At 36.1% G+C, this 13,653-nt stretch overlaps 1 protein-coding gene across 6 annotated transcripts in view; it reads left to right on the plus strand.

Moving 5' to 3' along the window:
• Positions 1-13,653, plus strand: part of SCAF4 (SR-related CTD associated factor 4) — a 61,961-nt gene that overhangs the window by 13,668 nt on the left and 34,640 nt on the right. For 3 of the 6 annotated variants that reach the window (XM_089910329.1, XM_089910331.1, XM_089910332.1), the window contains exons 1-7: positions 943-5,790; positions 7,468-7,551; positions 8,450-8,494; positions 10,012-10,173; positions 11,331-11,466; positions 11,791-11,930; positions 12,558-12,734. In XM_089910329.1, the coding sequence (XP_089766455.1) occupies positions 5,617-5,790; positions 7,468-7,551; positions 8,450-8,494; positions 10,012-10,173; positions 11,331-11,466; positions 11,791-11,930; positions 12,558-12,734 (918 nt within the window). In that variant the 5' untranslated portion in view covers positions 943-5,616. The other 3 variants (XM_089910330.1, XM_022568198.3, XM_089910333.1) reach the window with 3 other exon arrangements.

Consider the following 13,653-nt stretch of genomic DNA (forward strand, 5'->3'; position numbering starts at 1 on the left):
CCACATGCTGTGGGGCAACTCAGCCTGCGCGCCACAACTACTGAGCTCGCGCACCACAACGAAGATCCCGAGTGCTGCAACTAAGACCCGAAGCAGCCCAAAAAAATAAAGAAAATAAGTCAATTAAATAAATACTTCTTTAAAAAGAATGAGAAATCACAACAAAATAAAAAAATGTTTAAAGATAAAGTTTATAAAAACAAAAAAATAAAATTAATGCAAATTAGGTAAATTTAAGCTAGAAAATAAGAAAGTATTCTACCAAATACCATTAACATTTTAGAGTATTTCAGTCTTTTTTTCCCTTCCACTTGTGTATGGAAACTTTATATATGGTTACCAGATCTTTTCAATAACATGAATTATCTTCTAATTTTAAAAGTCATCTTGGGAAATTTGGGAACATCTGATTATTTTAGATAAATTTCTAAAAGTAGAATTGTTGGTTTAAAAGATATGGACTTTTTTAGTTCTTTGCTTCATGCTAATCTACATTCATGACAGATAATTGAACTGTATCTCATTGTCTTAATTTATACCTTTTTGACTATTGATAAGACTGAACATTTTTTTTTCTATCTTTATTAGTTTGGGGTTCTCTTTGTTAATTGAGTTACTCTCCTATGTACAGTTTTCAGTTTTATTTTATCTCTTACTGTTTGTACGTGCTATTGATTAACTCATATGCAATATTCTGCTTTCAGGTAGAGTGGCATAATGATACTTGTCTAGCATGTGCTTGCAGCTCCCCTTTCCCTGTGTGCCCCACCTCTCCCTCCCTCCCTCCCTCCCTCCCTCCCTCCCTCCCTCCCTCCCTCCTCCCTCCTCCCTCCTCCCTCCTCCCTCCTCCCTCCTCCCTCCTCCCTCCTCCCTCCTCCCTCCTCCCTCCTCTCTCTCTCTCTCTCTCTCTCTCTCTCTCTCTCTCTCTCTCTCTCTCACACTCACACACACACACACACCTGTTCCCCCCATCACATTAAATGCCCAGTATTAAGAAAGTGTTACCTTTGGTAAAGGCATAAACTGAAATGCCAGGTAAGAAGGGACTGTAATTGTTCTAGCAGTAAGTATTTTACGGAGCTGTATTCAGGCTGTAATTAGATGGACAAAAAAGCATCTTTGTGGAGATGATGATTTTAAAAGATTTTTCTACTGAGTTTTGTTTTGTTAAATTTAATGTGTACTTTTTTTTTTTTTTTTTTGCGGTACGCGGGCCTCTCACTGTTGTGGCCTCTCCCGTTGCGGAGCACAAGCTCCGGACGCGCTGGCCCAGCGGCCATGGCTCACGGGCCCAGCCGCTCCGCGGCACGTGGTATCCTCCCAGACCCGGGCACGAACCTGCGTCCCCTGCATCGGCAGGCGGACTCTCAACCACTGCGCCACCAGGGAAGCCCTAATGTGTACTTTTATAAAATATATTTTACAAGCAAACATTTAAGTTATGTTGGCTTTAACTCTTGATTTGGTTGAAGCCAGTGTATCAGATTTGATGAGTCAAATGAACGAAAGAGGAGGGAAGACTGTAGACTTGAACACTTTGATATCTTCATCTGTCAGAAGGGAGATTTGAGTACCAGCCTGTTACTGTGAGTGTATGTATTTCTTTTTGGAAGCATTCAAATTTTTTCCTTAAATTGAACTTTGTAATTAATTATTAATAACAGGAGCTTAAGCCAGAATTTATCATCTTGGAGGTCATAATAGCAAAGGAAGGAGTACTAGATATAATCAGTATAATTCATTATAAAATAAGGAAAGCAAATACTTAAAAGTTTGAGTGGGGGGAAGGTAGGGGTAAGTATCCCATTGAAAGAGATTCTGTCTAGAGATATCTAGTCACTAGGAGCCAGAACAGATTCTCACAGGCCAAATTAGACATTTTTCTTTTGTAAAGTTTGTTTGTCTAGTGATGACTCTAAACCAAATATTTCAGAAAGATATTTGTCATGATTTCATCATGACAAATTTCATCATCAGATTTGTCATGAATAAATTTTAAAAATACATAGATAGGATGAGAGTATTGTTAAGTGAATTTTAGCTGACTGGTAGGGCCCAAGGAATATCACATAAGGTCATCCTACAAGTAGGTCCTGTTTTTAATATTTAAAAAACCATGGGGTTGGAGGAAGCCATATAAAGTAGTTCGTGAAATTTGCAAACTGATTGGAATAGCTGCTACACTGAAAACAGAAAATCATTTCCAGACTACCTAAGTAGATTGAAAGGACTGTCCGAAACCAACATAAAATCAACATGAAGATCTAGTTTTGATAAAGATTCCAGTGAAAACAGTCTGAGGGTTTCAGTTGATTATAAATGTGAGTTAATAATTAATTAAGCACTATTTTTAAAAAATAATAAATGATCTCCCCTACCCCAGGATGTCCATGTTCTGAATCCTAGAACTTGTGAATATGTTTCCTTACCTGGCAAAAGAGACTTTGCAGATGTGATTAAGGGTTTGAGTTAATTATCCTGCATTATCTGGATGAACCCAGTGTAACCCCAAGGGTCCTTCCTTGAGAGAGACAGGAAAGTCAGAGACAGGAAAGTCAGAGAAAGTGCTCTGACAGTGGAAGCAGACAGGGAAGAGAGAAGATGCTATGCTGCCAGCTTTGAAGATGGAAGAAGCAGCTATGAGCCAAAGGAATTTAGGCACACTTTGGCTAGAAAAGGCAAGAAATAAATTTTGACCTAGAGCGCCCAGAACGAAGGCAGCCTTGCCAACACCTTGTTTTCAGACTAGTGAGATTCTTTTTTTTAAAACAAGGTACAGTTTTATTTATTTTTAAATTTATTTATTTTTGGCTGTGTTGGGTCTTTGTTGCTCCGTGCAGGCTTCCTCTAGTTACAGTGAGCGGGGGCCACTCTTCCTTGTGGTGCAGAGGCTTCTCATTGCGGTGGCTTCTCGTTGGGGAGCATGGGCTCTAGGCGTGCAAGCTTCAGTAGTTTTGGCACGCAGGCTTAGTTGCTCCGCGGCATGTGGGATCTTCCCGGACCAAGGCTCGAACCCATGTCCCCTGCATTGGCAGGCAGATGCTTAAACACTGCGCCACCAGGGAAGTCTGGAGATTCTGACTTCCAAAAGTGTTGTTTTAAGCTAATGTGTTACTGCAGGAATAGGAAACTAATACAAAAGACAATCCACTAGATTCTACAGGAATATATCCGGGCTCTGTTTATTTTTGTTTATTATACTTAAAAGGAATTAGCCAGGAGAGCCGGATCTAGGAATCATATCATTTGGCTAGTAGTTGAAGAAGATAAGAGAAAGGGAAACATGCTTAGTTATATTTATTTTATCACATGAGAAAGATCACTGTTGTTCTGTGCTCCAGAGGCAAAACTAGAACAGGAGAGGGAGGGAAGGTTATCAGAAGGGAGATTTGGGGTCAGTACAAAGAAGACTGCTGTAACCGTTGGGTAAGGTTAGTTATGAGTTATTAAGCCTGTGGACTAATATGGGACCTGCCGGGTGTATTGTGAAAGCAGTTCTGAATTTGGTATGAGTACTGGATTACATACTAAGGTGCTATACAGCTTTAAAACTCTTTGATACTACTGTATTTTCAGTATAGAGAAAATTTCTCTAAATTTCAGTCAGCACTTGAATAGTAGATGTAATACAAAAAAGGTATTATGGTAAGCCATAACAAAAAATTAAACTCGAGGTGTGTGTCAAGATTCCCAGGGCATTATATACCTCTATTTACTGAGCCATTTATATGTCAGGTACTAGGCTAAGAGATTTATATACATTATCTCATTTAATCTTAACAGTCTTATGAGGTGAAGTGAGTGCTATTAATCCTTTTTTTCAGATTTCAGAAATCCTTGATATTTAGAAAAGGTTAACTAAACTTGTCAATGTTTATACTGTTAATAAATAGCAGAGTATCATGTTACTTTGACTAACCCCCAAACACTATGAATTCTACAGGTGTCATGGGCCAAATATGCTCCTTCCTCATCTTCTTTTGAAACTGTTCTTTATTGATATAAGGGATCATTGTGAGTGATTCTTCATAATTTTTAGAATACTTTGTAAATCAGGCACCCAGCAGAGCAGTGTTCATATTTAGTATTTTCTAATAGTTATTTAGCTGGTGACAGCAAAAAGACAAACTCCTATCTGTTGCTGACAAGTATTTTTTTCTTACTAAGGCTTTCTAAGGAGGTTTTGTACCTTTTGGGTCCTACTGCTGCTATTATTTTATATAAGAGAATTGCATGGTTTTCTCTGGCTGCTTTGACACATTTGTTTTCTTTGACGATTACATTAATTCTGAACGCAGATCTGTAATAACAGGGAGAACACTGCACCTAGTGATGTTTATTGAGCACTTGCCCTGTTGCAGATGATATACTAGTCGTTCATACACAAAAGCTAATTTATAGCATTTGACCTTGCCAAATACCTTTAATTTCTGTTATTTTCCTGGTGTTCCTTTGTGCAACTCCCTTCTCTGTACCACATTGAAATATTTGGTATACCCTAGTTAATTATATCATCTTTGTTCTCGTCTTACTCATCCTCATGGCTTTGATTCTGTGACCTTTCAGTTTCTAGCAGAACCTCTTCTTTGTTCAGGATGCATTTTCCGGTCTGCTGAAATCTCTACCTGAATATTCAGTAGGCATCCCAAATTAAATTCATTATGTCTTATCATTATCCCTGAATCAATACAGTATACGTATAGACAGGCACAGATGCCTACTTGATATTTTGTCTGTGTTCCCCATCATAGTTAATGGTCTCTGCATGTATTTAGTCAATAAGCAGCAGTTGTATAAGGAGATGACTATGCTATTAAGGATTGTAAGCTTTAAAATCAACAGATTCTAGTCCAGACCCGTTCCCTGGGCATCATCCGAAAACAGATGCAATCCCTTTGGGTATCATCTCAAAATAGGTGTAACAATCTATGTTAATTGTTAATATGATTAAATAAGATAATGTACCACCAAAGGTAATTCTTCCTTATACATAAGCACTCAGTGTTGGTTCCCTCCTCTTTTCCTGAGTTGTGCCTTCTTTAGTGGAATAAACACCCTTCCTCTGTCTCTTAGATGGTAGCACTTGAATGCTCTCTTGCTGTTCTATTGCCTGTAGTCTGTATTTTAATTTTTTTAAATAAATTATGATTTAAGTATAGACTGGAGCGTTTCATCAGAAGATACCACTGGTCTGTCTTCTGTGCTCAGTTGTCTTGTTTTGTTTTAATATGGGGAGTTCCCTACTGCGGAAATAATCAAGAAGTGCTATTTGGGACATTAAATGAATATTAGCTCTGGCTTAGGCTTCATTGAAATATGAGTCTCTAAGCTTTTAATGGCCAGGGAAGTAGTTCTCACTGTTGCTTATTCTTTTTTTTTTTTTTTTTTTTTGTGGCTGTGTTGGGTATTTGTTGCTGCGCGTGGGCTTTTTCTAGTTGCGGCGAGCGGGGGCTACTCTTCGTTGTGGTGCTCGGGCTTCTCGCTGCGGTGGTTTCTCTTGTTGTGGAGCACGGGCTCTAGGCACGTGGGCTTCAGTAGTTGTGGCACGTGGGCTCAGTAGTTGTGGCTCGCAGGCTCAGTAGTTGTGGTGCACGGGCTGATTAGCTGCTCCGCGGCATGTGGGATCTTCCCAGACCAGGGATTGAACCCATGTCCCCTGCACTGGCAGGCGGATTCTTAACCACTGTGCCACCAGGGAAGTCCCACTGTTGCTTATTCTTAAGATCCATGTGTAAACTTTTTGTCTCCCCTTTCTCTGCTTTAAGGTCCAGAGAAGGAAATAGAACCACGGTAATAAACAACTGTCTTAATAACTTTTATAACTTAGAAATGGGCAGAACATGCCCTTTTATAAAATGTGTGCTGTATATTTCATGCAGTGTTGATATTTTTCAGTTTGTGTTGAAGTTGAAATATTTTAAATCATTTCGTATTTTCTCATTGGTTTTTATAGTTTCAAAGATTACTGTCTCCTTTCTAATTGTTTTTCAATTAGTGAGCTTTTATTCTCAAGGAGAATTTTAATTATGTTGGTAAATAAAATGATAAAGAATGACCTTATTTACTTAATCCCTTTTTAAAAAATGAATTTCTGTGTTAATATCTGTGTTTTTCCCATTTTCTGTATCTTAGTATTATTTATGGAAAAATTCTACTTTTCTCTGCTTAGGCAGGGTATGTATCTGGTTCTTATATTGATTATATCTTTCATTGCATACTTTTTCTAAAAATTACTGTTACCGTTGTCTGTAGTCCATTGTGTCTGTAGTTTTGAAAAGCTGTGAAAATTCTGTTGCCAGGGAATTTAAGGTATGTTGCTAGGTAGGGCTATTTATTCTGGGAAGGGAGACTTTTGTTCTTTAGGGTAGCCTCTTAGTAGTGGTCTAGTAAAGATGGTCTATGTCTTAGGGGTTCCATATTTGAAATACCAACATTAATTAGAAAGAAATGGAAACATGGTTCATATAAGGTTGATAATGCTCAGGAAGCCCTGAAACTTATTTCAAGATGTATTTTTAGAAGAGTATGTGTGTGTCTATGATTAAAACAAAACAAAAACAAGAATTTAAGAAACTAGATATAATGTCTTTTATCTTTGTAACCCTCTATGGGCTATCATTATATCTTGGTTGGATTTAAACTTTAGGGGGAAGGAGTATGCATGTGTGGTTAAGTCTCCTGTGAGCACCTAATTGTTGGATTTACTGTAGTGAGATTTGTTCAATATGGTGTCATTTTTATTCCTGACTAAATCAAGAAATTGTGAATTCAGGCTTTATAATGGCATGTTAAATTTCTTGCCTTATGTAATACATGTGTTTCTCCAAATGAACGTTAGAATTATTTGAAGTTCTCCAAAATCTCAATGAGGTTTGGAATGAAATATTAAATATTGAGTCACAGTATTGCCATTTTCAGTACAGGAACATGGTGTGTTTGTTTCCATTCAAATCATTTTTGAGTTCTCCAACAAAGTTTTGTAATTTTTTCTGTTACAGATTTTGTAAATATTTTACCTTTTTCCCCCTCTTTTGCTACTTTTAATATGATTTTTTCCCATTGTATTTTCGAAGTGGTGATGCCAGTATGTAGGAAAGCTCTTGTTTTTCTTTACTAGACGAATTATTAAACTTAGTTCCAAAAATTTTTTTTTTTTTTGCGGTACACAGGCCTCTCACTGTTGTGGCCTCTCCTGTTGTGGAGCACAGGCTCCGGATGCGCAGGCTCAGCGGCCATGGCTCAGGGGCCCAGCCGCTCCGTGGCATGTGGGATCTTCCCAGATTGGGGCACAAACCCATGTCCCCTGCATCGGCAGGCGGACTCTCAACCACTGCACCACCAGGGAAGCCCCCAAAATTTATTATTCTTTTAGTTAATATATTACAAATATATTTGTAGAACTGAAGGATTAACCTCTAATTTTACCTGTAATTAAAACATTTTTTTCCTCTTTTTCTGTTTTTTAAGCTCTTTTCACTTATGGATATGAAGCCTCCCATCTCTCGAGCCAAGATGATTCTCATCACGAAAGCTGCTATTAAAGCTATTAAGGTAAGCGTAAAAGAAATGTATTTAATTTGGAAAATGTTTTTGAAATTTTGAAAATGTTACTGTTAAATGTGAGAATTCATCTTGTGAATTAGTTCAGGCCTGAATCGAAGAACACTCACCAGGTTTTGCTGAAAGTACATAATAATACAGTATGGTGCATCTACATTGTAACATATTATTTCAAAACCTGTTTTGTTAATATTTTCCCTTTATATTTTTTAGCTTTACTGAGGTATAATTGACAAATTCAGTAATATAATGTAATAGAACACGATTTGATACACATGTACATTGTGAAATGATTACCTCAGTTAAGCCAATTGTTACGTCCATCACCTCACATAATTGCCTTTTTTGTGTGTGGTGCTAAAAAAAGTTGAACTCATTGAAGTAGAGAGTAGAATGGCAGAGGGTTTTTTGTTTGTTTTGTTTTGTTTTCATTTAGTTCTTATCGTAAATCAGTGGAGTATTAGCTTCATTTTTATTTAAAAAACTTGGACTTCATGAAATTAAATGTCTTACCCAGTCACACCTTGAATAAGTGAGTCTCTTTAAAAACTGCATTATTTAGTTCCAGTTCCATTGTTCTTATCCCTCTCATAAAGTTCCTTGATAAACTACTTTATGAAGATTTACTGATTAAAAATCTAAGAAAAGGACCTTGTGTTTGGGGGAATTTTTGTAGTTTTCTGTTTTAGTTTGTAGTTTCATTATGATGTGTTAAGATTTTTTCAGTTGTTGACTATGGGTTGACTATGGATTATTTCCCGTGTTTTTTCAGTACCATCTTGGGAATTAATTCAAATTGTGCAAATTTCAAGATTTTTAAGTATTTTCTAATTACAGGGAATGTAGAAGTATGTAAACTGGATAATGATTTTCTTTTCATTCTTTTCAGCTTTATAAGCATGTAGTTCAAATAGTGGAAAAGTTCATCAAAAAGGTAACTATCCATTTATTTATTACCTCATTTTAGTTGTGATCAGTATTTGTAATTTACTTTGTAAATAGTAATTTGGATAATTGCTTCTAAAGCCACTCTACAGAAAAGTTGTCACTAGAAGTTCTTTTCAATCACTAGAGGTTTTTTTTTTTCCCTAACAAAACAAAAATTTATAGCAGTACTGTTTGAGCACTTACTATGAGGTAGGATTCAACAACAGTTTCTTCTCTACTGAACAGGACTCTTCCTTGAGCCTGATGTGCTTTCTCTCCCCTTTGCCCTGTCTACTCTGTTGACATTTAACTCATCTTGGAGTACTTCAAATGAAATCACTTCTTAAAGTTTTTCTGACTTTCCCCTGCTCCCATCATAATTAAACAGTTTTTCACTTCTACGATTATATGGTGTGATTAGCACACGTCTTTCTCAGTAAAGGACTGAGAACGGAGGCTTACTTAGATATCCTTGTCTTCTCCCCCAACCTGGAGCTATGCCATGTAGTACACTCTAATAAATGTGTGTGGGAGTGTCTCTGGTCCATGGCCATTTAAAACTGGCTGCGAGATAGGAGTTAGAGCTCCAACAGACCAAAAAGTACAGTCAATAGAGGTTTTTATAGTAGCAAATCAAAGTACCAGTAAATAAAACAGAAAAACAATTAAAATTACCTATATGCCACCACCCCAGTTATGATGAATATTTACTCATGTTTTAGTATGTACATGTACATTTATGAAAGGAAAATGAAGACATAGGCTGATGGATAACCTGCTTTTCCTACGGAATTTATTATAAACATCTGCAAAGTATTCTAACATATGATTGTTTTTCACGATTTACTAAGCCAGTTCCCTATTACTGGCCATTTCACTTCAGTGGCTAGCCTTGTGGAAAAAATTCAGAGGCATCTTAATTGTTTTCCTTAGGATAAATTTCTAGAAATAGACTTGATGGATCAAATAAGGCTTTACTTTTATTGCTAAATCTTTCATAAAGGTTGTACCACCAGAAATGTGTGCAGGTGTCTGTCTGTTCATTTTACCTTGTCAATTTGAAAGGCCAAAAATGACATCTCCTTTCAGTTTTTGTTTCTCTGGTACTGTACTTTAATAGAATTGAAATTCATATATTGTTAAAATGATCTCCTTGATAATTTTAAAAGGTAAAAATTATTTTTTTGAGCAGGATGAGTTACAGCAGAGATTTATCCATAATAAGTGGATTTCTATGGAGGTGGCTTAGGGATTGGTAAAGTCATGTTGATTCTGGGAAGTTGTGCGTGGGGAGACAGAGGGATCAGAGAAAAGTGAAATATTGGGGGTCTGAAGTATCAAGAGAATGGCAATTCTGTACAGACCTGTGGGAAATTTGACAAGCTAGCCAGTGAGAACTAAACATTCAAGTAGTTTCTAAATAGAAGTAATTCTTGGATATATAGTTTCATGAAAGTGAGATTAATGGGTGTCAAATTGTGATTTGCTTTTCCTGTATTGAATTTACATCTTTAATCTTTGTAGTGTAAACCAGAATACAAGGTTCCGGGATTATATGTAATCGACTCAATTGTGAGACAGTCTCGTCATCAGTTTGGAACTGATAAAGATGTTTTTGGGCCAAGATTCTCTAAAAACATAACTGCCACATTCCAATATTTGTATCTTTGTCCATCTGAAGATAAGGTAGAGTTTATAATTTTTAAATTAAGCTTGTATTCTCGTTTTGGTTTTGTTTTTGTATCTACTTAAATCTATTTAAATGTATGTTAGATATTTAAAGCCTACTGTATTACTAGAAAGATAATCATGAACTTGAAACAAAACCCAGCTTTTTGTATAGTAGTCATATCTGTTTTCTTGGGAAGTCCTTCAGGAATGTTGTACTGTTGAAATGTAAAAGGAGCACAGTCTTGCTTTAAGGAGACATTGTTGGAAAGATTTCTTGTGGTTGAATGGTAAAGAAATTCTGCAAGTAGAGGAGAGCAGTGCTTATCTCAGATTGTTGCTTATTCCAAAAGGAAGGGACCAATAATTGATGGCTTTCCCCAGCATATGGAGCTGCTAGAACGTAAATGGTATTCATTAGCAATCAGACTACAGTATTTAATTCCTCACATTTATAGCTGGTTTTACTATGTACTATAAAAAGATAGAAAAACATTATAGACAGAAAACTAGACTCCAATAAGTGGGAGAAATGCACTGGTAGACTCAGAATAATGAAGACTGGAGACTACAATAAACGGCATATAAATTTGAGTGTTATGGATTCTGTATATTCTTGAAGGAATGCTCTTGTGGGGAAAATATACAAGAGAAAAGAAGATCATTCCATGAGTAGGAAATAAGAGTTACAACCATGAATAACACGTTTTCTCTGGATCTCCTTCATATTTACTAGTCCACAAAACAATTTACCTAACAATTACAGGCCAATAATTGTCTTAAATATTTTAACGGTTATAGTCATCCCGGAAAATTCTTCACTTCTGTAAGATAAATGGTTGTTTCTTTGTACTCATAAGTAAAATATATGGAAACTTCAGATACATTTTTAAGTATTATAATGCATTTCTTTTGATTCTCTAGGTTATATTTCTTTTCTCTTTCTTTCCCCCCTTCTGTTTCTTAGTCTAGATTGCACTACTGAAGAAAGGTCAGTTAGTATAGTTTAACCAGGTTGTAATTCTGATGATAGATTTTTTTCTGTTTATGAAACAGATATAGCATGGAAATATTAGCCTGGGGTGGTTTTTTTTTTCCTCCTCTTTTTGTAAGAGGTATAATAAATTATTTATGCAAACATTTATTGTATATTTATGTTTTCTCACACATAACAGAGTAAAATAGTTCGTGTGCTGAACCTTTGGCAGAAAAATGGAGTATTCAAAATTGAAATCATTCAACCGCTTTTGGACATGGCAGCAGGAACCAGTAATGCCGCCCCAGTAACAGAAAATGTTACTAATAATGAAGGTATAGCAGATGTATCTGTGAGCTTAGAAGATGGTATAATTTTTTGTGCATGAAGTGTTTGGAGTCTGTTTATAGTGATGGAAGTTTTCTATAAGAAGGAAACTTGAGTTTACATCTTAGAAGGTATAGTTTTCTTCCCATAATTCTTATTTCTAATAAAAGTATTCAGTGCTTGTTACCGTATAGGCTGTATTACCATAATCTGTATTTTTTACTCTGTTAAACTGAATGCAGTATTATTTTAGTAAAGAAGCTTAATGGAGATTAAAAGGAATATTTATGAGTTAAAGTTTACCGAGTGCTTAATGATCTTTTCTTTTTTAGGTTCACCTCCACCTCCAGTTAAAGTTTCTTCTGAACCCTCACAAGCCACTACAAACTCCATACCAACTGTACCACAGTTGCCCAGCTCTGATGCTTTTGCTGCTGTGGCCCAACTGTTTCAGACAACTCAAGGTCAACAGGTAAACTGCCTATCCAAAGATTAAATTGTTTGCAGTTAGGTACTGTTGTCAGTTCTTATTTTTCATTCTTAGTTAATGAGCACATTGTGGGGAGGAAATATTTCTACTTTTCAACTAGAAAGGCCTTTACTAGGAAGGGAAGGGATACTAGGGATACTACATAGGGATAATAGGGGAAATGTGGGAAACAAGGGAACAGCACACTGAGAAATAGCAGTACCCCTTTGGAGAGAACTGCAGAACCGCTGAGTGGTGGTATTGTTGCTCACAATTCTAGCGTTTCCAGATTTCAAAATTATTTGGATTGGTGGAGATGCTTTTTTTTTACACTTTTTTAGAAAACATATTTACCTTGTTCACAATTCAGTGTATTTTCTCTTTTCTCTGACCATCATTTTCTACTGTTGGGGTATCAGCATACATTTTTAACCTTAAGTGACACATCTTATATCCCTGATACATTCATTCACAATAAACGTAACCATTATTAAAAGGTTGGGTCCTTTTTCCAGTTTACTCTGTGCCTATGCTATTTTGAGTCACCATTAAGGGTTTTTTTAGTAAATTAACTTTTGATACTGTGATTATACTTTATTATGTGGTTTATCAGTCTTCCCATTCTTTAAGCTTCAGCAGATCCTTCAGACTTTTCAACAGCCTCCAAAACCACAGTCTCCCGCCATTGACAATGCTGTGATGGCTCAGGTTCAGGCTATCACAGCTCAGTTAAAGACAGCTCCTACACAACCACCTGAACAAAAAGCTGCTTTCCCCCAACCTGAACAAAAAACTGCATTTGACAAGGTATGCTTCTCTCACATAACCCACCCCATTGTTTACATCACTCAACTTGGAATGTGGAAGTTACCCCTTCTCTAGCTTCTCTGGCTTGTTCATTTTGTTGTTTTGTAATTTGAGGGATTTTCCCCCTCGACATCAAAACATTGATTATTATTCCTGGTTAAAAATCTAATATATACTCATTGCACAATTTTCAATATAAAGGAAAAGTTAACAGTGTAAAGGAAAGTAAACAGGGGAACATTCACCATTAACCCCCATACGTGAAGGTAACTACTGTAACATTTTGCTGTGTATCTTTTCAGAATTAATTTCCTGGATATATGCTTTTCTTTTTTGGTCATTATATATGTGTGTGCATATATAAAAATGTGTGTTTTTAGTATATATATATACACATATATATACATACACACTGTTTTTAACTTGCTTGTTTTGATATTAATCCTCTTGTCTCTTTGTTGTTGTTAAGGTTAATAGATGTAAATCTACACATTTACTGAGTGCTTATTAGGAGTATTCCATTACATAGAGACATCACAATTTAGCCATTCCCCTATTGATAGACATTTAAGTTGCTTTCTGCTGTTAAAAACATTAGTTACCATATCTATAATATGAGGGTTTGGGTTGGTTGAGTATCTTCCAACTTCTCTGTTGGACCTTCGTTATGTTTAAGGAGCTGCCACTAAGGATATAGATGTGCTGAATATGCCTAGCTTAGAGCTTCCTGTTGAAATGTTAGCCCAGACAACTCCACTCTTGTCTGTTTATGTCATGTCTATTTACTGGATTTGTGACTATATACAGTTTCATCTCATTTTACAAGTTGCAGTGCAAAAACCACAAAAGTTTGAAAATCCTAGAATGAAGTATCTTTTAATCATCTCTAAAATTTTTGATTCTTTCTAACATTCTAAGA

Source organism: Delphinapterus leucas, chromosome 4, assembly GCF_059928025.1.
Source record: "Delphinapterus leucas isolate spDelLeu-1000000601 "Yukka" chromosome 4, BTC_Dleu_Yukka2, whole genome shotgun sequence".
Taxonomy (NCBI): domain Eukaryota; kingdom Metazoa; phylum Chordata; class Mammalia; order Artiodactyla; family Monodontidae; genus Delphinapterus; species Delphinapterus leucas.